We start from the raw sequence: 24,194 nt of genomic DNA on the forward strand, positions 1-24,194 counted from the left end.
TAGATTTTAATCTGCAATGATATAACATAACAGTTCATTTATGTACAGGTAATATGCGTTGAATAATGGAGAATAAAACATTGCAGTCAAGTTTAATGTCCCATCGTCTGCACTGATAGACATTTGGGCAGCTCAGGTGACCTAAGTTCCGGCTCAAGGACCTTATAAACTACAGGTTTGTTCCACTGAATGGGATGGTGGGATTAGGCCCAATGCATCATTTAGCATTTAAATTACACCACCAATCCAACTAATGAGAGCAACTACATTTCCATCATTTTAAATGCAAATTTCAGAATCGGCATCTGGCAACATCTTTTCAGAGGGAAAGGCACCAATACAGTAGATCAAACAGCTGTTTCTCACATTAATGCCATGATTAGGCTTGTTAGATGATTAGACTCTCCTCTTACTAGAGAACGTTAATTTATTAAATGAAGTATCCCAGAGGATAGAAACCTTCAGTTTTGTTCTAGCCCCTCAATGGAAATAAACCTGATTTAAATGATTGCCTGATTAATTAAACCTGATTGAACCTTAAAAATGATTAAACCTGATTGCCCCACATTAAAAACATAGGAGGTAAACTATTTTCAACATTCATAATAATAAGAAATAATAATAAGAAATGTTTCTTGAAATCAGCATATTAGAATGATAAAAGGATCATGTGATACTGGATTAATGATGCTGAAAATTCAACTTTGCCATCACAGGAATAAATGTAATTTTTAAAATATATTCAAATAGAAAACAGTCATTTTAGATTCATGACTGAATCTTTCAGTCATGAATCATTTTTTTTTTATTACAGTTTTTTTTAAACTGTATTTTTAATCAAATAAATGCAGCCTTGGTGAGCAAAAGAGTTGTAAAAAAACAACTCATTGAACCCTATACAAAGTGAAGGACAGAAAAAAATGCTAAATTCAAATAATATAATGCTACATACCAAATATCATGGAGCCAAATCATTCTTTGTCCCACTTTATATTAGGTGGCTTTAAAGCTACACTATGTACATTTTCTGTCCACTAGAGGGCACCTATTCAAAACAAAGGCGTGGTTTGATGACGCCAAGTTTGAGCTCAGAATCTTGGGACATGTTAGCCTGACGTGGTCATACTCAATTCGAGTCAGAATATGAGTCTGAAACTGCTCCATTGGGCTGTGATTATGGGGCGTGTTTCAACCGAACCAGGAAAGACATCAATTGGATAGACCTACAACCAATCAGAGCAACGAAGCGACGTCAACAGAGCTCAACTAACACTGTGTTGCCAAGTACGCGTTTATTTCCGTGTATTGTTTTCTATGTCCGCGGGTTAAAGCGACTATTATGTGATATATAGACCCATGAGTGCGAATTTTAGCAGCCAACCTTGCCAAAATAACACACATTTTACCCCCCCAAACGCCATTTTTCCCCTGGAGAACCCCCCGAGAAGCTATTGTTTAGGGCTAGTAGTTTGCGGGTTTTGTTGTAAAAACTTGGCAACCCTGTCTGCACGCACGCTGGAATACACAATCTTTGCTGGTGTTGTAAAAAAATAGAATAATTTAATGATACACAGAGTACTTACCCAACATGATCATCATTTCTGAGAGAAATTGTGATGGTGAATGCAGATGCAAACAAGCTCTCCGTTTAGGATTTGAACAAATATAATCCAAGCCCCTTTGATGACGTGCATGATTACGTTACTGTTGATCATCTGTCCGTCATTGTCTAAAGTCCGCCCTGATGATTTCATTGGTCCGAAGAGTTTCTGTTCGGAGATAATTACTCCTCTATGGATTGAGGCCAGACCGAACTGCCCAACCTAAAATTTTTGTGGGAGGGGCTGAGTTCGGCTGGCATCCAGGCTAGGGACATGTGGTCCTTACCTCACAGCCGGTGGGGAAGAATCGGGATAGGACTTGGGTAGAAATAATGTCGATGGATGCGGTTATTAATGACGCTTGCGGTAGCAAGGCATCACTATTGTTATAAAATTGATTTTTACAATTTTTTTACAAAAAAAAACTTTTACTCGTTACTTATACGAAATTTGATGAGGCCGACAGGAGATCTCAGGACATACATCTCAATGGGGTATAAGTTTTACCCCTGGGGCATTAGAGCTGCCCAAAATTTGCCAAATTTCTCATTGACTTAATGGGGAGGGTCGACCTATTAAACGCATGTGTTTTTCCTACAGTGGTAAATTGCATAGGGATTTTGTATTGACCATAACTCTGGTTCACAGAGTCACAGACACAAGGGGGTGGGATCAGTTTACTCAGGCAACCAATCTCAATCTCAGGATCATTGTGAAGCTATTAAGCCACGCCATAGCAACTGATCCCATTGACTTCCATTAAAAGAGATCAAAGGGATATCTTTGGATAGAAGTGTCATAGAAACATAAGGGGGGGGGTTGTTTGACTCAAGGGATCAACGGCCAGTCACATATCACCTTCAGGACTTCCTAGCCATGCCCTAGCAACCATTACCAAGCACCCTAGCAACCCAAATCCACAATCGATATCTTCACATCTGAATATCAGGAATGGGGGTTGGCTTATATCATTCATACTGGCAAGGAGCTTTTGGAGTATCATTATGGGATGCTGCCAAGCCACTCCATAGCAACCAAACAGAGGACCCTAGCAACCACATAGCAACACTATAGTAACCACCTACAATACCCTAACAGCTGCCTAGCAACCACCCATAACACCATAGCAACAGCCTAGCAACCACCAGAATACCTTAGCAACTGCCTAGCAACCACCTAGCAACAACCCAGAATACCCTAGCAACTGCCTAGCAATGCCATAGCAACCACATAGAACACCCTAGCAACCGCCTAACAACCACCCAGAATACCCTAGCAACTGCCTAGCAATGCCATAGCAACCACATAGAACAACCTAGCAACCACACTCAATTACCCTAGCAACACCCTAGCAACCACACAGAATACCCTGACAACCATCTAACAACACCCTAGCAACCACCCACAACACCCTAGCAACCGCCTAGCAACCACCCAGAATACCCTAGCAACCACCTAGCAGCACCTTAGTAACCATCTAGAATACCCTTAGCAATCACCTAGAAACGCCCTAGCAACCACCCAGGACACCCTAGCAACCACAGAGCAACACCCAAGCAACCACCCAGAACACCATAGCAACCGCCTAGCAACCACCCAGAATACCTTAGCAACCGCCTAGCAATGCCCTAACAACCATTTAGAGTACAAATGCCATAATCAGCAGCCATATCACCCTGTAGCCCAAGACTGGTTTCCCACTGAAGCTAAGCAGGGCTGTGCCTGGTCAGTACCTGGATGGGAGACCAACTGGGAAAACCATGTAGCTGCTGGTAGAGGTGTTAGTGAGGCCAGCAGGGGGTGCTCACCCTGTGGTCTGCGGGTCCTAACGCCCCAGTATAGTGATGGGGACACTATACTGTCAAAGAGCACCGTCCTTCGGATGAGACGTTAAACCGAGGTCCTGACTCTCTGTGGTCGTTAAAAATCCCAGGATGTTCTTCGATAAAGAGTAGGGGTGTAACCCCGGCATCCTGGCCAAATTTGCCCACTGGCCTCTGTTCATCATGGCCTCCTAATCTTCCCCCTATCCTGATTGGCTTAATCACTCGGTCTCCTCTCCACCAATCAGCTGGTGTGTGGTGAGCGTTCTGGCGCAATATGACTGCCGTCGCATCATCCAAGTGGATGCTGCACATTGGTGGTGGTTGAGGAGATTCCCCCTTCTATGTAAAGCGCTTTGAGTGCCTAGAAAAGCGCTGTATAAATGTAATGAATTATTAATTATTAATATTATTATTATTACCCTAGCAACCATACAAAGACACGAATAAGCCATCTCAGCTCCACAACATTGTACAGACACTGTACAATAATAAACACTGTTGCTTGGCTTTTTTGCAGTCACTTGCATAACCGGGTCCCGAGTTTTGCCACGGCAAGCTCCACTCACAATTTCTTCAGGAATTGCACATTCTAGTTAATTTTACTTTAATATGAAGCAGAGCAGGACCGAGTGTTGAGGGAGCTGAGCAAGGCACCTGGAGCGATTGTTGCGCAACACACAGCTTGCGAGCAACGGGACACATTTTTATTATGAGTCGCCGGCGCCATTTACGCTTTTCCGGTCATGAATATGAGGTAACACAGTTCTGTTTATCATATTAGATACATTTGAGTTTTATGACGTTACTCTGTGCGTTCGCTCAGCGGCTGCTGTGACACTTGTTCACACTGCTAATAGTAAAGCGTTTCTGCCAAATAAAAAAGCAAACCAAGGGTAAGGCAGATATGACGCAATTGACAGGCGACTCCCTCAGACTTCCCGGCCACCTTGGTTAAAATAGCAATTTTCAATTGTTACTAATGCAAATTAGTCCAAATTTTCTATTTAATAATTTATCTATAGCATAGTATAAGTCAACCAAATCCGATAAATATAAATAAACATGATTTATGTCACCCATAATGTATAGATTGAGTTTCACCCATTCAAGAGACATTTAAGAACCAGAATTGAAACTGTTCTATTGTGTCATCATGTTAAAAAAGTATGGTCATATTGTTGGATCTTTGCAGTTCATGATAACATAAATGTTCAGGATGTTTTTGTTTATATGTTATGTTTCAATTGTTTACTGTGTTTGGTCACCACTTAATATCCAATGTAAAGTTTGTGTCCTGAAGTAAAGCTAGTTGAGATCCACTGCTATAAATAACTAAAGGTGTCTCCTAAATTCCATGTACCAATGGGTGCAAGTACAGGCAGCGTGTTTTGCCCAAAACGCATCTCATGGCATTGAGTCATTGACTGTCTGTCTGTATTTCCTTTTGTTTTATCTGGCTACCTATGTCACACACTATCTCGCCCTCACCGGCTTTATCAGTTGCACAATGCAAATAAGGTGAGTCCTTAGGGCGCAGTTTTTGTGTGTGTGTGTGCGTGCGTGAGCGAACCCACCGAATGCCTGTTAATCTACAGAAGGTAAGGAGGAGGTAAGTAGGGAGGGGAGGAAACAAGTAAATTGCTACCAAAGCAGGGTGTGACTGCAAAGTAATTCAAACAAAGAACATTCCCGTTGGTCCCAAGAGCAGTGGTGCTGTCATGTTACGCACTTTCCCACCGTCAGCAGCGGAACACAGAGTGAGCGAGTGAGATTAGACATTTACCTGAACGCTGCACTGAACCGCTGACAGGAAGCAGAGGTAAGCATGTGGGTTTTCTTGACCTTTGGTGCAATGCAATGTCACCGGCTCTGACTTGGCCAGAATAAGTTTTGATCTTGAGTTTTAGGCGAGAATGTAGAAAAGAGGACTTTTATGGAAGCTGTTTGGAGAGTGTCTCCAATAAGTAGAGCATGCGAAAAGCTGCCTACTCAAGAGCTTTGGGGGTTTTAAGACTGGAAGTTAATGTTATACCTAGGTTTTTCTGTTGTTTTTTATTGTATTTTAGCATTTTGAGAAGTTTCAGGTTTGTTTCTTATAATTCAGGGGTAGATTAATATCTTTGCTTTGGTTTTTGGTTTTATCTGCTACCATTACATTTTCTCTTCTCGTCTTCCTTTCCTGAAATCTCTTGTGGTTCAAAATGTGATTAGAAAATGCTTGACTAGCTTTAATTAAGATGATGTGGAAAGATGCCCCTTATGAACTTGATGGATCTAAACAACGGTCAAAGTAGAGGATGTAAATCTTTGACACTAGCTATTGCGAAACACCATTATGGTCTCTTTGAATTTAAGTGTTGAAGTTAGCTGTTGTATTTGGTGAAATGTGTTTTACAAATGACAGCTCCTGCTTTATAAGTTGCCCTGTAATGCTAAAGTTTGAAGAAATGCTATGTGTTTAACTTGGTTCTAGAATTGTAACTATTCAGTTCGTATATCCTAGTTTCTTGCTTATCAGAAATGCTTAACAAAGAAGATAGTGGCTTTGCGATAGTGTAGCGAATCATTAGAGTTGTGTGTGACAGTAATGGGTTTGAAGGGAAGGATGATGATAATTCTGTGTGATCTGTATGTGGAGGCAGCTTTGTTTACTCTGAGTCTTGTTCAAACGTACGTGCTCTTTGTTATGTTCAGTTGACATGGTGTTCTGGTCATTCACTTTGGCAATAGTGGAGTAGTAGTCACTGAGAAAGACTGCCATTGTGTGCTGCTATTAGCTAATAATCCCTGATCAAAACAAAATAAAAGAAGGGAACAATTATATTATGGTTAAATGAATGAGCAGACACATTTTAAACACCATCAGACTCCAATGCTCAGCCATTAGTTATCAGTTCAATAGGTAGGGTTGGTATTTTTTTTTTTTTTTTTAAAGAAGTCTCTTATGATCAAAGGCTTCATTTATTTTAACCAAAATACAGTAAAAACTAATATTGTGAAGTATTTGTATGGTTTAAAATAACTTTGTTATTTTTAATATATAATATAAATCGAATTTATTTCTGATGGTAAAGCTGAATTTTCAGATTCATTACGCTAATTTTTTTTTTCAATATTATAGTTACATTTTTGAAAATAATCTTTACATATTATTAATTTGAATTAGAACTTCATAAGAATTAATAATGAAAAAAAATACTTAAAATAAATAAATAAACTAGAGCTTAATAATTTTTTTGGTAAAAATCTTAATAGAACAATGGAATGGAGTAATATGCTGATTTTCTGCTCAATAAACATTTCTTATTAGCAATGTTCAAAATAGATGAGCTGCTTTTTTGTTGTTGTTGTTGAAACCATGATGCAGCCCCCCCCAAACACATTTCATTGTATGCAGTCCCTGACAAAAGTCTTGTCGCTTATCTATTTTCTAGAAATACCTGATATTAACCTGACTTTTAATTAATTCATTGGTGTTAGAAATAGCTCATATGAAAAGCTTAAACCCTCCCAAATGATGTTTAATGAACTGAAATAAATAATTTTCACAGAAAAAATATTTATCATTTAATCAAGACAGAAAGGTCAAATTTTGGCAAGACAAAAGTTTTGTCGCCTTTACAAAAATTGAACAAATTTACTGCAAATACAAAAATATCTCAGCAAATTAAGTTGTGGTGCTGTGAGATCCAAATTTAATATCTTGTATGACTTCCATGAGCTTGAAGGACTGCATCCATGCGGTTTGGCAAGGATTCATACAATTTATTGATGAAGTCATTAGGATTAGCTAAAGCAGTCTTGCATGCCTCCCAGAGTTCATCAATATTCTTTGGTTTCGTCTTCCATGCGTCCTCTTTCATCCTACCCCACATATGCTCAATGATGTTCATGTCTGGTGACTGGGCTGGCCAATCCTGAAGCATCTTGATCTTCTTCGCCTTGAGGAACTTTGATGTGGAGATGGAAGTATGAGATGGAGCACTGTCCTGCTGCAGAATTTGGCCTCTTTTATGGTTGGGAATAATAGGTAGCTAAGATTTCTTGGTATTTTTAGACTATTGATGTTGCCTTCCACCCTGCAGATCTCTCGCACACCCCCATACTGGATGTAACCCCAGACCATGATTTTTCCGCCACCAAACTTGACTGTTTTCTGGGTGAATCTCGGATCCATTCTGGCTCCAGTAGGTCTCCTGCAATATTTGCGGCGACTGTGGTGTAATTCAACAGAAGATTCATCTGAAAAATCCACCTTCTGCCACTTTTCCAGCGTCCATCCTTTTAGCAGGCTGTGGGCCTTGGCAAATGCCACACGGTTTTTCAATTGTCTTTTGTTTAGTGCTGGCTTCTGGGCACTGATTCGACCATGGAGGCCATTTCGAGACAGAATACGACAAACTGTTCTGGTTGACACAAGGACTTCAGGTGACCAGGTCTTGTTGAGCTCTGCTGCAGTGGAAAATGGGCTGGCCTTGGATTTTCGAGCCAACAAACGGTCCTCTCGAGCAGTTGTCTTGCGGGGTCTGCCTGACCTGGGCTTGTCAAAAACGTCTCCAGTCTCTTCAAATCTTTTTTTTATCCTCTGTACTTGACGCTGAGACACATTGAAGGTGTCTGCCACATCAGCAGTGGATGTGGTCTTCAGCCTCTTGATAATCAAAACTTTAGTCTCAGGGTGAATCTTAGGCATGTTTGCAGAGGTCTAGTTGCAGTTGATGTAAAGGTCTAGCGTACTGGGGTTCTTTTTATACACACTTGAGACCTAATTGATCCATTATTAGTCACAGGTGAAGCTCATATGACAAGGTGACAACACTTATGTCTTTGCAAAAATTGACTCAATGGGCTTTACCAAGCTGTGAATATTAGAATACTTTTTGAAAGTTTAGTTTTTCACTGAAACATTATCACAAAAGCTGGTGGGATTAAAATGAGCCATTTCTTGTAAAAAAAATCTTGATTAGAAATATATTTCAGCGGCACTTTAGGTCAATTTGTACACAAGCGACAAGACTTTTGTCAGGGACTTTAGAATAGAAAGTTCAAAAGAACAGAATTTAATTTCATTATAAATCCTTTGTGACATTATATATTTATTTACTGTCACTTTTGATCAATTTAATGTGAGTATGCAGAAAAAAGTTCTTACTGAGCCCACACTTTTGAACAGTAGTGTAATGTATACTGTCTTTAACATCAAACAGTTTAAGTACCACATCTTTTGTCAACTTAAGTTTCACAGCTTTATCTAAAATATTTTTGTGAATAATGTGAATTAATTTCAATTTCTTACCAAATGAATTGGGTGAAGGGGGCAATAAGATCACACCACTGCACATAAAAGTATAACTACTATAACCCGCTTGATTGGTTTTGCCACACTTTCGAGGCACCTTTGTAAAAATTTACCAAGCCAATCCATGTTATTAATCTTGTAAATTTGCAGGAAGTCCAGTTTAATATCTCAACCCGGATTAATCACCAACCTAGTCTGGACAGCGTGAAACCTGAACTAAAATAACCCAGGATTAATGATTCAGTCTGTGTGACATACTTTCACTTGTCATTTCCCTTTTGCACAGCTTCACTGTATTTGTTTATCACAACTAATACTTAGATGGTATTTGAGTGTGAGGTGCTGTTACACATAATTTAATTCACTAAATGGATCTGAACTTTAAATGAACACAATAATATGGTTCACACCAGCCCTACTTGTATTCCCAGATCAGGTGGCGTTTCAAGTGTGTGGTTTTGCCTCAGGTCAGCATCGCCCCTATTAAACACTGTTTTTAGTAGCAGCAGAGCTGTTTTACTGTCAACAAATTGGACAAATCCTTTGTAAAGGCTCAAAAACTGGATTAGAGCTAAAGAATCTCAAGCATTTTAACACTGATACTTTCACCAAAGTCTTTACATAATTTGAAAATTTATCTTTGATTGTCTGGTATGTGTTATCAACATTCTGCTTTCACGGCAAAATGTAATGCATGCGGGCTGTCTTGTCTAACTATGCGTGTTATCTGCTTTGTTCAACAGATCGTGGTCATGATTGGAATAATCGGTCAGTGGTTGTGGTGGGACCGGCTGTGGCTGCCGGGGAACCTCACGTGGGCCGATCTCAAAGACGAGGAAGGGCTCGTCTATGCTAGAGTTTCCCACCTCTACGTCATTGTGCCGTATGCTTTAGTCTTCCTGCTGGTCAGATACTTGTTTGAAAGGTGAGTTGGTTGTGGAATTTCTGTGATTATGTTGCAGGAAATGAAAATTTGATTGATCACTTCAGGGTATATATTTCAACGGCCAGTGTGGGAATTTGTAAATGATTTATTTTGCAACAGATATGATCAAGTTAGAAAACTTTTTAAAAAAATTCCGTTTTTATTTTTTACAAAATGACAAAAAATGGCTGACAAAAAAATAGTTGACAAATACGCTCCCTAGCGTAATGTTAGTTAACGTTTTTTTAACAGATACTTGATTTGAAAAATATGCCATGTTTCTCACCACTGTCTTTGTGCCTTAGGCTTCAGTCTTCCTGCTGTAGATACTTGTGATAATGTTGCAGGAAATGAATATTTGGTCAGCATGAGAATTTTTAAATAATCCAAAGATAGTAAACTTTACAAGGTAAAAAGGTTTTTATTTTTATTTTAAAGTAAAACTACCCCTTTGAAGTTGCACTATAGCATTACTTTTAAAATGTACAACAAAATACCTGAGTTACTTTTTCAAATAAGTAATGCAAGTTACTTTGTTTTCCTATTTATTGACTGACAGCTCTCTTGTCCCAGTATTGTAATATCCCAAAATCGTAAGTGTGGAGTCGTTGTGTGTTAACAAGATGGTTATTGTAATTCTAGGCTAAATGTGAGCGTGCATTTAATAATCTAATTTGTACACAAAAAAACACAACAAAAATTCAGTATTCCTCAAAATTAATAAAATCTGTGAAATGTAAACCTACAATCATTAAATGTTAAATAAATCAAATATTTGTATGCATTCCATCTCACTTTATTGACCAATGACCTTTAATGGTTCCGTTAAACCTTACGCAAAAATTACTTTAGATGTTTTGTTGTTTTATTGGTGAAGTGTTACCTGAGGCTTATTATTTCACTTTTGGTGTGAAAGGGTCTTTACATTTGCTTAAAAATATAACTTTTTTTGTTTGTTTGTATACTTTATATATATATATACATTACTTTTGCGTTACTTTTTTCACCTGGGCTGGGCTTGTTTTATATATATATACAGGGAGTGCAGAATTATTAGGCAAATTAGAATTTTGACCACATCATCCTCATTATGCATGTTGTCTTACTCCAAGCTGTATAGGCTGGAAAGCCTACTAACAATTAAGCATATTAGGTGATGTGCATCTCTGTAATGAGAAGGGGTGTGCTGGGGATCACTGGAGTGCCCAAAAGCACAAGGTGTGCAATACTCAGAGACATGGCCAAGGTAAGAAAGGCAGAAAGTCAACCACCACTGAACAAGACACACAAGCTGAAACGTCAAGACTGGGCCAAGAAATATCTCAAGACTGATTTTTCTAAGGTTTTATGGACTGATGAAATGAGAGTGAGTCTTGATGGGCCAGATGGATGGGCCCGTGGCTTGATTGGTAAAGGGCAGAGAGCTCCAGTCCGACTCAGACGCCAGCAAGGTGGAGGTGGAGTACTGGTTTGGGCTGGTATCATCAAAGATGAGCTTGTGGGGTCTTTTCGGGTTGAGGATGGAGTCAAGCTCAACTCCCAGTCCTACTGCCAGTTTCTGGAAGACACCTTCTTCAAGCAGTGGTACAGGAAGAAGTCTGCATCCTTCAAGAAAAACATGATTTTCATGCAGGACAATGCTCCATCACGCGCATCCAAGTACTCCACAGCGTGGCTGGCAAGAAAGGGTATAAAAGAAGAAAATCTAATGATATGGCCTCCTTGTTCACCTGATCTGAACCCCATTGAGAACCTGTGGTCCATCATCAAATGTGCGATTTACAAGGAGGGAAAACAGTACACCTCTCTGAACAGTGTCTGGGAGGCTGTGGTTGCTGCTGCACGCAATGTTGATGGTGAACAGATCAAAACACTGACAGAATCCATGGATGGCAGGCTTTTGAGTGTCCTTGCAAAGAAAGGTGGCTATATTGGTCACTGATTTGTTTTTGTTTGGTTTTTAAATGTCAGAAATGTATATTTGTGAATGTTGAGATGTTATATTGGTTTCACTGGTAAAAATACATAATTGAAATGGGTATAAATTAGTTTTTTGTTAAGTTGCCTAATAATTATGCACAGTAATAGTCACCTGCACACACAGATATCCCCCTAAATAGCTAAAACTAAAAACTAAAACTTCCAAAAATATTCAGCTTTGATATTAATGCGTTTTTTGTGTTCATTGAGAACATGGTTGTTGTTCAATAATAAAATTAATCCTCAAAAATACAACTTTCCTAATAATTCTACACTCCCTGTATGTATATATACAAGCCCAGGTGAAAAAAGTAAGGCAATAGTAATGTTATGCATTACTTTTCTTACAAAGTAACTATGTAACGCAATTAGTTATTCTTTAAGGGAGTAATGCAATATTGTAACAACACTTTCCCCAACACTGGTCACTACTAGTATTCATTAACAACAGTAGCAGAGTAGTTATTTTCTGACATTCATTTTTTGTTATTTACATGTATATTATGACAACTTTGATTGTTACATATCACAGCAAAATTTTAGACATAAAATATTTAGCTATATTAAGTTAGCTATATTAAGTTCATTACCTGTCTAGCGATGTATGTTAATGCCGAAATATAATTAAATAACATCTATTGTGTGTCATTATGTGATTTAGGTTGGCTCACTTGATTTATGTTTCATGCTTCTTAATTTTCAGTAAGAAAACATAGTGGGGATCAATGCTTCCTGGTTTTCATGGTGCATTGTGGGACTTTTTAGGGAGTGAAAGTTTTAGTGCATTGAAAGGATTCTACGATTGAAACAGGCTTAAAATGTCCTACTTCCTGATCAGTGACCTGATTACTGAACTAGAGAGATAATTTGAGACACACCCACACGTTGTAAACACTTACCTACACTAAATCTTAACTAAGTATTTAACAAAATATGAAAAATAAACATAACTTAAACAGCTAGGCAACCTTCTAAAAAAAAAGAAGAAGCAAAAATACGTTTTGGCCACTTTTCAACTGGTCAGGCTTTGAGATCAGCATGATCTAGATATTTTTGTAAGAAGTTTTGTTGTGCTGCACTTCTAGTCTGCAACTAAAAAGTACCTTGTTACTAGAAAGGCTGCATTATTTTGCTTAACTACTGTTTTGCACTGATTTCTTATGTTTTGAATATGATTTATATGAAGGATGTAAAAAAAAAAATGCATCATTGATTATTCATCTTTGGAACATAATACCAACATATAAAGCATGTCTATGGTTTAATTCTACTAATGTCTGTCTGTTCAGGTTAATAGCGACACCGCTTGCAGCTTCGTTTGGCGTTTCAGAGAAGACCAGATACAAAGTGGAGCACAATGCTGTTCTTGAACATTATTTCATTACAAAGTCAAAAAACCCAAGACAGGTAACGTCTTCTCCTCTCCCTTACCAACATATCATTCTGAACTTCAGATCCTCATCAGATTTAAAGTGGCCTGTGGCTTGATCACGGGGGAGCATCAGTGTTTAAAAGACATCATTTAAGGCAAGATTCTCTAAAGCTTTTTTGGAATTTTGAATTGAACTCCGTTCCATCCAGATCACATTATTTATATTTAAATATTTGGCGTTTATCCATTTTTTTACCCACAAACATGTACATATTAAAATTGTACTCAATTTTTTATTTTTTTAGTATTTAAAAAAAAAAAATCAGATTTATAAATCAAAAATCAATTATTAGATTAAACCATCAACACAGACAAAGTAATTGAGGTTCGTCATCATGAATCAGTTTTTGGCTCCTTCAGAATCACAAATTAATGCAATACCTTTATGTAATAGTCTGTCTGGATGTGTTTGATACTTTAGTATTTATTTTTTATTTCTTTGAATGTTTATTTAATTATAAAATCTTAACACATTTTTCAAGTGTTTATGTAAATATGGCAATAGTGGGTAGTTTTTTTTTCCATTAACATAAAAATAATGCCCTTACTAGCATTACAACCATTACTTTTCCGCAGCAGATGGTTGCAGTATTTCATGACCTATACAACACATTGTATGAAACAGCGTCTCAATGTCTCACTCAAACTTCTGATCTCTTCCATCTCTTATCAGGCAGATATTGATGGCCTGTGTAAAAAATGCAGCTGGTCAAGTAGACAAGTGGAGCGCTGGTTCAGGAGGAGACGAAACCAGGACCGCCCTAGTGTTCTGAAAAAATTCAGAGAGGCCAGGTATGAAACATAATAACATAAACTAATATAATTTACCACATAGCTGTCTGTGGCCTGTTGCACAAAGCTGGTTTTAGTTGCTACCCAAGTAAGTTCGAGATTAGTTTGAGAAAACTCAGTTTTTTGGGGCTTAAGAAGGTGGATTGTTTTTTATCAGTGTTCATCACCATGGTAAGTTGCACTACATGGCTAACCTGCTTTGGAGCAGGTTTTATTCTGGGTTAGAGATCGCAAACCCAAACTGTACTAGTCAGCTGCACGTAAAGATAAACCACGCCCCCTGTATCTCTGGTTTATAGTGAAAAAACTTTAGAGACAAAATTGCTCATCTTTTGGTGCTAATTATTAATTATATGAATTATAATTTCTTTTTATTTATATAATATAGTCATACAGTGCCTTGCGAAAGTATTTGGCCCCCTTGAACTTTGCGACCTTTTGCCACATTTCAGGCTTCAAACATAATGATATGAAACTGTAATTTTTTGTGAAGAATCAACAACAAGTGGGACACAATCATGAAGTGGAACGAAATTTATTGGATATTTCAAACTTTTTTAACAAATCAAAAACTGAAAAATTGGGCGTGCAAAATTATTCGGCCCCGTTACTTTCAGAGCAACAAACTCTCTTCAGAAGTTCAATCAGGATCTCTGAATGATCCAATATTGACCTTAATGACTAATGATGATAAATAGAATCCACCTGTGTGTAATCAAGTCTCTGTATAAATGCACCTGCACTGTGATAATCTCAGAGGTCCGTTTAAAGCGCAGAGAGCATCATGAAGAACAAGGAACACACCAGGCAGGTCCGAGATACTGTTGTGGAGAAGTTTAAAACCGGATTTGGATACAAAAAGATTTCCTAAGCTTTAAACATCCCAAGGAGCACTGTGCAAGCGATAATATTGAAATGGAAGGAGTATCAGACCACTGCAAATCTACCAAGACCTGGCCGTCCCTCTAAACTTTCAGCTCATACAAGAAGAAGACTGATCAGAGATGCAGCCAAGAGGCCCATGATCACTCTGGATGAACTGCAGAGATCTACAGCTGAGGTGGGAGACTCTGTCCATAGGACAACAATCAGTCGTATACTGCACAAATCTGGCCTTTATGGAAGAGTGGCAAGAAGAAAGCCATTTCTTAAAGATATCCATAAAAAGTGTCTTTTAAATTTTGCCACAAGCCCCCTGGGAGACACACCAAACATGTGTAAGAAGGTGCTCTGGTCAGATGAAACCAAAATTGAACTTTTTGGCAACAATGCAAAACGTTATGTTTGTGGTAAAAGCAACACAGCTCATCACCTTGAACACACCATCCCCACTCTCAAACATGGTGGTGGCAGCATCATGGTTGGGCCTGCTTTTCTTCAGCAGGGACAGGGAAGATGGTTAAAATTGATGGGAAGGTGGATGGAGCCAAATACACAACCATTCTGGAAGAAAACCTGATGGAGTCTGCAAAAGACCTGAGACTGGGACGGAGATTTGTTCTCCAACAAGACAATGATCCAAAACATAAAGCAAAATCTACAATGGAATGGTTCAAAAATAAACATATCCAGGTGTTAGAATGGCCAAGTCAAAGTCCACACCTGAATCCAATCGAGAATCTGTGGAAAGAACTGAAAACTGCTTTTCACAAACGCTCTCCATCCAACCTCACTGAGCTCGAGCTGTTCTGCAAGGAGGACTGGGCAAAAATTTCAGTCTCTCGATGTGCAAAACTGAAAGAGACATACCCCAAGCGACTTACAGCTGTAATCACAGCACAAGGTGGCGCTACAAAGTATTAACTTAAGGGGGCCGAATAATTTTGCACGCCCAATTTTTCCGTTTTTTATTTGTTAAAAAAGTTTGAAATATCCAATAAACTCCATTCCATTTCATGATTGTGTCCCACTTGTTGTTGATTCTTCACACAAAAATTACAGTTTTATATCTTTATGTTTGAAGCCTGAAATGTGGCAAAAGGTCGCAAAGTACAAGGGGGCCGAATGCTTTCGCAAGGCACTGCATAATTATTATATTAATTGACAAGTAGCCAAATATTAATATAAGTATAATACATGCATTTATAATTCTTTTAAACAACGTGTATTCATTTCAGCTTTTCATTTCACCAAAGATGAGCAATTTTCTCTCTAAAGTTTTTTCACTATAAACCAGAGATACAGGGGGCGTGGTTTATCTTTACTTGCAGCTGATTAGCCCAGTCGGGTAGGTGTTTACCTATGTGAACCTTTAATTATCAGGCATATTTCTTTGATTCACATCATGCATTGATATAGTCAGATATTCTTTCAGGCACCTTCTCAAACTGTCGCTGCAGCAGCACTGTTTATTCCTGCTTTGTAAATGCATTTAATTTCATGATGATCTTCAAAACAGTCTCTTAATCTTCAGAAGAGAAGTGAACCAAACGAACACTGTGATTGGCTGTTTGCCGCACGTGTCACACTTTTAGGTGCACACATTGGCTACGTCCGAAATCCTAGACTGCTGACTCGTTGCCTCGCTGCCTCATCAGACAATGACTTGTAAGGCAGCGTTTTGTGCATGAAGGCATCTCATGAAACTAATTTCGGACAGACTCCTAAGGCAGTGTAACAGTTTAATGATCTACAGCAAAATAGAGAGCGCTTTGGTGAGAACTAAACACATATTTAATCACTACATTAGTCATTTCTCGCTAGAAATGACATCAGAAGTGGAATATGTTGGTAAAAATCGTACATTTACACACAAACTGACCCACAAACGCAACTTCTGGACGGCATCTTTTTTACCCAGCTCAACTGTCATTAAATGGAAAGCACAAGATTGTGGGATATCAAAGGCAGCGAAGGACACATGTACGTTGCCTTCAAAAATCGATCAGATGAAGGTCTCTCAGGAGACAGGAAGTGAAGCAAACATTAGATTCGGACGCAGCTTGATGCCTTCCTGCCTTCAAATGTGTCCTCCGAAGGCAGCGTTTTCCAGGTTACGGACGCAGCCTTAAAGTTTTCCACAAGCCACCTGGGAGACACACCAAACATGTGGAAGAAGGTACTCTGGTCAGATGAAACCAAAATTGAACTTTTTGGCAACAATGGAAAACGTTATGTTTGACGTAAAAGCAACACAGCTCATCACCCTGAACACACCATCCCCACTGTCAAACATGGTGGTGGCAGCATCATGGTTTGGGCCTGCTTTTCTTCAGCAGGGACAGGGAAGATGGTTAAAATTGATGGGAAGATGGATGGAGCCAAATACCTGATGGAGTCTGCAAAAGACCTGAGACTGGGACAGAGATTTGTCTTCCAACAAGACAATGTTAACTCTAAACCTACTCTGAAACTCAAGTTTGTTCAGCTAGCTTCATGCAACAGGCCTCAGGAACGCTTTATTGTGATTGACTAAATGCTGCATTTGTTGTCAAAATATTATTGTATAATGATGATAAACTACTAACATTACACTATAAATGACAAGGACATAGATTTGGTTCTCAGGGAATGCATGGCATGTTAAAATGTAAACCTTAAAGCCGCACTTGGCTACTTTTGCTCTCGGGGTCCCCCTACAGTTTGGAAAAAATAATGTCCTCAACTACTGTCATAAGATCTGTCATCCTACAACAGGGGATGCCATCGCGCGTGCATTTGTTGACATGACAACCCTGATAGCCCTGAACTAGTGATGCGTGAGTCGTCTCATAACCCGCGGACCCCGAATGTCTATTTAATGGTCGCGGGTACGCGGCGGGTTGTAAAAATATATACAGTGGTGCGGTGCGGGCCAAATAACTTCATAAAAGCGTCCCCGCGGGTTGGTGCAGCACTAACAGTTCCCCTGAACACTGCAAGAGGAGTTCAGAGTTCTTCTGGCGTTGCGTGTGAAATGTCTTCATCCCAGGTAACGTTACAGTCAGTGGCATATGTTTCAGCATGTCATATGAATATAATTTCATGGGTTTTATTTTTTTCAAACGCAAAATAATCACGATGCTCACGTTTACAAGCCAGCGTCATTATAGTAGTCTATTGGTTACCGTTTTACAGAATCTATATGATACTTCAGTTCAATGTGTGAGTGGTAACGTTAGGTAATCACCGTAACAAGCAGGACAGCATCGGTCGGGCACGCCTCCTTCAGCTCACGCCAACGAGCAAACGCTGGTCCAGTGTTGATCCTCGTCCTGCCTTTAATCCCATCACTTTTTCGTTTCCTCTTATTGCTTTCCTCTAACAAAACCTTTTCTTTCTTATTTGTCTTTGCTGCTTCGGACATGACTATATTATCCGACGAACAAAGTTGGGCTCGCACGTCCGAATTTAAGGAAGTGTGGGTGTTGGTGGAAGTGACGTATATGCCGTAAAGCTGTCGAATTTTGTAGTTCTTTTTGTTCTCGGGTTACTACCCGAAACCCGAAGTTTAAAAGTACGATTAAAAATGATACAGACCCCATCAGGCTATGGCAGACGTGTCATTCAACCTATTGTAAGTCGATTTATCATCACAAGAGTCTTAAAAAATATATTATGAAGGTTGAAAAGTTACCTAGTGCTGCTTTAAATGCAAGGATTTATTTAAAAAAATACTAAATGCCAGAGGTGGACAGTAACTAAGTCCATTTACTTGAGTACTGTACTTAAGTACACTTTTTGAGTATCTGTACTTTACTTGAGTATTATTTTTTTCTGGAAACTTATGACTTTAACTTCACTACATTTGAAAGACAAATATCGTACTTTTTACTCCACTACATTTCTATCTAGGTCAAAAGTCGTTTCTGTAGCAGCTTTGAAAGACAGTGGATGATTTTTTTTCTTCTTTAAAAGGTGCTTGGGTTTTTGCAGAAAGCCTTTCAGGAATCACTGTTGTAGGTGAAGTTCAATGATTTCACAGCATTTTTTGATTTATAGTTTATAGCACAATGGAAGAATGCCAAAATGTTGATTTTTGGCAAGTATTCACAGACCAAAAGTTGATTATGTCTTAAGTGAAGGTAAACAGTTGGAGAATATCAGATGTGTATCAGTGTACTGGATCCATGCATTCAGCCTTAAAGTGACAGCAGCTTTGTAAAGAGCTTTGTAACTTTTATACAAGTATTTAAATGAGTTTAAGTTAGTCGTATGCTAGTATGTCAGATGGAGCATCACTGACTGGCTTAAACCATTATGGTATAATGTGAATTTATACAACAATAAAATAATGCGTTGACATAAAAAAAAGGAAATTAACTTTTGATACTTAAGTACTTTTGAAAACAAATACATCTGTACTTTTACTTAAGTAAAAATCTGTTTTTACAACTTTCACTTGTAACAGAGTAATATTTGACCAGTAGTACTTTTACTTTTGCTCAAGTAATGCATTTGTGTACTTAATCCACCTCTGCTAAATGCATAAATGTAATGAGTAAAATTTGCTGCTGCACCAGAACACTTTACAAACTTAAGGGGTTTTTGGACACTGAATCGCAGAGGCCAAATATCAAGATGCACAAATGGAAGTAGGATACAAAAGTAATATATTTTTACACAATTTCTTTTTGACAAAATATTTTAGAGCTTGGTATAACTAGAAAACTGCATATTTGTTTTAAAATGTCCATGGTGTTTTAATTAATTGACTTTTTCAGATCTAGAAAATTAGGCTTCAGAAAGAATGAAGGAACCCTGGTTTTCAACAGTTGTTCAATGGGTAAAATAAAATTGTTATTATTCTCATCTAATGAGTAAACCACAATAATCAAATTAGTGCCTAATTATTTTTTTTTACAGTTGTTTTTGTTTTATAAAATTGTTTAACATAATGTCTCCCTTGTTAGTGTTAGTTAAATTTATATTTATATATAATAATTTAGCAGACACTTTTATCCAAAGAAACTTGCAAATGAGGAGAACAGAAACAAAAAACGACAATAGGTCAATTTTTTTAATTTAAAAAAAATAAAAAAATAAACAGTGCTATCCCAGATGAGAAAAAGGGTCTTATCTATCGAAACGATCGTCATTTAATAAAAATAAATAGATAAAAGAAACTGTGACTCGTCAGTGATTGGGCAATCACGCACTTTAAGATTAATAAATGCTGTAGAAGTATTGGTAATCCTTAGTTTATGTTAACTAAAATACCTCTGCTTTCGCAGACAAGGCTTTAGCCTAGTCCCTGACTAAACTGCATGTTTTAACCGAACGCAGCTTAAAATAAGTCAGTGCCATTGTTTTGTTTCAAGCTGCACATCAGTAATGTTTGTTTTCTAAGGCACATTTATAAAAGCTTCTTAAATGTCCTAGTTGAACTAAATCCTAATCTTGGCTTAATTTAAGCCCTGAAACCAGGCCATAGTTAATGAATGAAATTCTATTGTAAAGTGTTACCTATTAAAGGGTCAGTAGAAGGCACACTGCAGCAGGTCAGCAACCACTTGGGTTTTGGGCCTCAGACTTAACGACCACTGCAGTGCACTGCTGGCATTAAATATGGAACAGTGTTTAAAGGGTTAGTTCACCCAGAAATAAAAATTGTCATTAATTACTTACCTTAATGTCGTTCGACACCCGTAAGACCTCCGTTCATCTTCGAAACACAAATGAAGATACTTTTGTTGAAATCCGATGACTCAGACAGGCCTTCATTTCCTCTCTCAAGACCCATAAAGGCACTAAAGACGTTGTTACAAAGCCCATCTCACTACAGTGGTTCTACAATCATTTTATGAAGCAACAAGAATAGTTTTTGTGCGCAAAAAAACTAAATAACGACTTGTATAGTGAAGGGCCGATTTCACAACAAAGTTTCGAATGGTTATGAATCAGCTTATTGATTTATGATTCGGATCGTGTGTCAAACTGCCAAACTGCTGAAATCACATGACATTGGCGATCTGAATCTTTGTTTTGAAATCGGCCCATCACTATACAAGTCGTTATTCGTTTTTGTGCACACAAAAAAAACGATTCTCGTCACTTAATAAAATGATTGTAAAATCAGATTGTGAGATGGCCTTAGTAACGACGACTTTAGTGCCTTTTGTGGATCTTGAGAGAGGAAATGTCATTGGTGTCAATGAAGGCCTTTCTGAGCCATCAGATTTCAACACAAATATCTTAATTTGTGTTCCGAAGATGAACGGAGGTCTTACGGGTGTCGAATAACATTAGGGTAAGTAATTATTGACAGAATTTTTATTTTTGGGTGAACTAACCCTTTAAACACTGTTCCATATTGAAAGCCAACAGTGCACTGCAGTGGTCGTTAAGTCTGAGGCCCAAAACCCAAGTGGGTGCTGACCTGCTGCAGTGTGCTTCTACTGTCCAGACTAGTGTTGATTAGGAGTTTTGATCTGAATGTAATCCCTGATCGCGTTCCTCTCTGCTGGTTTGTCTCTATAGTTGGCGAATGGTGTTTTATTTGGGGGCCTTCATTGGCGGAATCATAGCCCTGTATGATGTAAGTTTATCCTCTTCCTCTTCCCATGGGTTTCCTTTAAACATGTACCTGTTAATGTATTACCTTCTGCACATCTTATGTAATAAATATGTGAACATAGTGCCTGTTTTTCTGTATTGATGATTGACATGATTAAGACCATTGAACCTGTTCTGTTATCAGCTCTATGATGCCCTCATAGGTTGAGAGATCTAATATAATGTGTGTGAAGCTTCTGACAGATGAGCAATGCTGGAAATACAGACCGATTTGAAACACACTGCTTAGGCAGCACAATACAAATGCACACACAACACAGTGAACAGTAGGATGCCACTAATGAATCATTTTAATAGAATTTGGTGTTATCATGTTGCTAAGCTAATGACATGATACATAGTTGAATAAACTAGGTCATTTTTAGTTAAACTGACCTCTTTGTATTGATTCTTCCTTTTGGTAGTGTATGATTTATATGTATAGTTTTAAATATATTTAAATATTGAAAAGCATTATGGCAGTGATTCATTCTCAACCATTTTGAATCCATTTTTACTCCCTTCCTGACAAAATATTTTAGAGCTTTGCAAAACTAGAAAACTCATTATAAAAATGCATATGGCGTTTTTATTTATTGACTTTTCCAGGTCTAGAATCACACTTTTATAATCAGGCTTCCTCACATATCCAGGTTTTCCAAGAAACCAGAATACTTGGTTCTTCATATAGAAACAAACTGTTTAAAATAAGAAATATCTTAGCTCATTATAAAGTAGCTTTTTTAAGTCATTTTGAGGCCCTCTTAGGACCCTGGTTGAGAACCATGATGCCTTAAACCACTGTTTTTAAGCACAGTCACATTGTAGCTCTAGAAACTGTCATTAATAAATAGATAAAAAAGCTAATTTTTCATGTCAGTTTAGAGTTTAAAGTTTATTTGGAGGCTGAAATGACCATGTTGTCATAGATGTTACTGTCAGCTGATGAGTATTTTTGATTCATCTATTTCTCACAGAAACCTTGGTTTTATAATTTGCGGGAGATATGGAATGGTTATCCCAAACAGGTATGTTCCAGACCTCAGATCTTTAATTTGCTTCTATTGGTTCCAAGGAATTCATATTACCTGCACTAATAAAAGATGACAAGATTTTGCTCACTTTGACCCCGGCCCCGATAAAGTGTACATGCAATGCTCATATTTACGTCACGGCTAATAAATAAGGCAGATAATAATGCTCACGCTAGTTCCAAATCAAACATGGCCATATTTAGAAGAAAGATGGCTTTTGTTGGCCCAGCTGAAGAGATTTTTTGGAACCGCTCACTCTTGTTATCCGAGTTCCAGGTTGCAATCAAAAGAACAGTGATGTCATCCAGATTGGCACTCAAAGCATTGAGTTTCCTAGAATAATAACTCAAAAAAGCACAGTGAATTACGTAAAAATTCACATTGAGTTATATCTTGGATCAATCAGAGTCTTTTTACATTTTCTGTCATAAAAACTTAAAGGGGGTATTACCTTGTTATTGTGCTTTTCTCTGAGAGCCTGTTGTTGTGTTTTTGCTTCTGCAGTCCATGCTAGAGTCGCAGTATTGGTATTATATTGTGGAGATGAGCTTCTATTTGTCGCTAGTGCTCAGAATAACATTCGATGTCAAACGAAAGGTCAGTATACTTGAAATCTTTAACATTAAACTTCAAACTATGTTTTATCTGAGCCTAACCATTTATCACATGACCTGGAATTAAAATCATGGGCCGTGTTGACAAAACATTTTATCTTACCACTAAGAGTTCTCCAAAATAGCAGAAGTTCTCCTCTAAAAACCTATTCACAAAGCTGCTGAGACCAACTTTTACTAAGGAATAGAAAGAAGTCTTGAGCTAAGAGAAATGATGGGGGAGGGGTTGCAGAGATTGCAGAATTCAAACGACAAAAGATGTTTTATAAACAAAGTTTATAAAGGAGGCATATGCTGTATATACACAGCCGACTCACTATAGTTACCCCGAAAGATTTCTGCACCTCTCCGCTACCCCGACGCCTCACTTTTGGCTGGTTCCTATTGCCAGCCAGGGAATATGGGGGAGTACTTTAGGTTTGGGCTGAATTCAGATCTTGGAGCCCTCGATCCTCTCGGACAGCATGCCAAATATGCTTATTTTACTCTGTTACTCTATTTGATCACTTGTAAGTGTACTTACAACTGCCACAGGTAATAAGTCATTATTTTTCTTATTTATTTATTAAAGATTTATTTTTGGTATTTACGCCTTTTACGCCTACGAGAAGGTGGGGATGGGATCGGGAAAGGTCCACAAGCTGGAACTCAGCGAAGATGATGGCACATTATTTAACTTGACTGCAGTGTTTTATTCTCCATCATCCAATGCATATTGCCTGTACATAAATGAACCGTTATCTTATATCAGGGGTTTTCAAACCTGTCCTGGAGGACCCCCAGCTCTGCACATTTTGGCTGCGTCCAAAACCTGCAAAATGCTGCCTTCGGAGGACACATTTCAAAGCAGGAAGGCATCGAGCCATGTCCAAATCTATTGTTTGCATCACTTCCTGTCTCCTGAGTTACCTTCATCTGATCGAGTTTTGAAGGCAGCGCACATGTGTCCTTCGTTGCCTTTGATATCCCACAATCCTGTGCTTTCCATTCAGTGACAGTTGAGCTTGGAAAAAAGATGGTGTCTAGAAGTTGCGTTTGCGGTTCAGTTTGTGTGTAAATGTACGTTTTTTTACCAACATATTCCACTTCTGATACCATTTCTGATATTAGTTTCGTGAGGTGCCTTCATGCACAAAACGCTGCCTGCAGAGTCATTGTCTGATGAGGCAGCGAGGCAACGAGTCAGCTGCCTAGATTTTCGGACGCAGCCATTGTATA

General features: G+C 38.3%; 1 protein-coding gene across 4 annotated transcripts in view; it reads left to right on the forward strand.

Annotated features, from left to right (window-relative positions):
• cers3a (ceramide synthase 3a) overlaps positions 1-24,194 on the forward strand; it is a 31,726-nt gene that overhangs the window by 1,532 nt on the left and 6,000 nt on the right. The window contains exons 1-7 of one of the 4 annotated variants that reach the window (XM_067444826.1): positions 4,894-4,945; positions 9,470-9,651; positions 12,921-13,038; positions 13,737-13,855; positions 21,254-21,311; positions 22,306-22,356; positions 22,867-22,959. In XM_067444826.1, coding sequence (XP_067300927.1) covers positions 9,479-9,651; positions 12,921-13,038; positions 13,737-13,855; positions 21,254-21,311; positions 22,306-22,356; positions 22,867-22,959 — 612 coding nt within the window. In that variant the 5' untranslated portion in view covers positions 4,894-4,945; positions 9,470-9,478. The other 3 variants (XM_067444831.1, XM_067444819.1, XM_067444812.1) reach the window with 3 other exon arrangements.

This window comes from Pseudorasbora parva, chromosome 1 (genome assembly GCF_024679245.1).
Source record: "Pseudorasbora parva isolate DD20220531a chromosome 1, ASM2467924v1, whole genome shotgun sequence".
NCBI classification, from domain to species: Eukaryota; Metazoa; Chordata; class Actinopteri; order Cypriniformes; family Gobionidae; genus Pseudorasbora; species Pseudorasbora parva.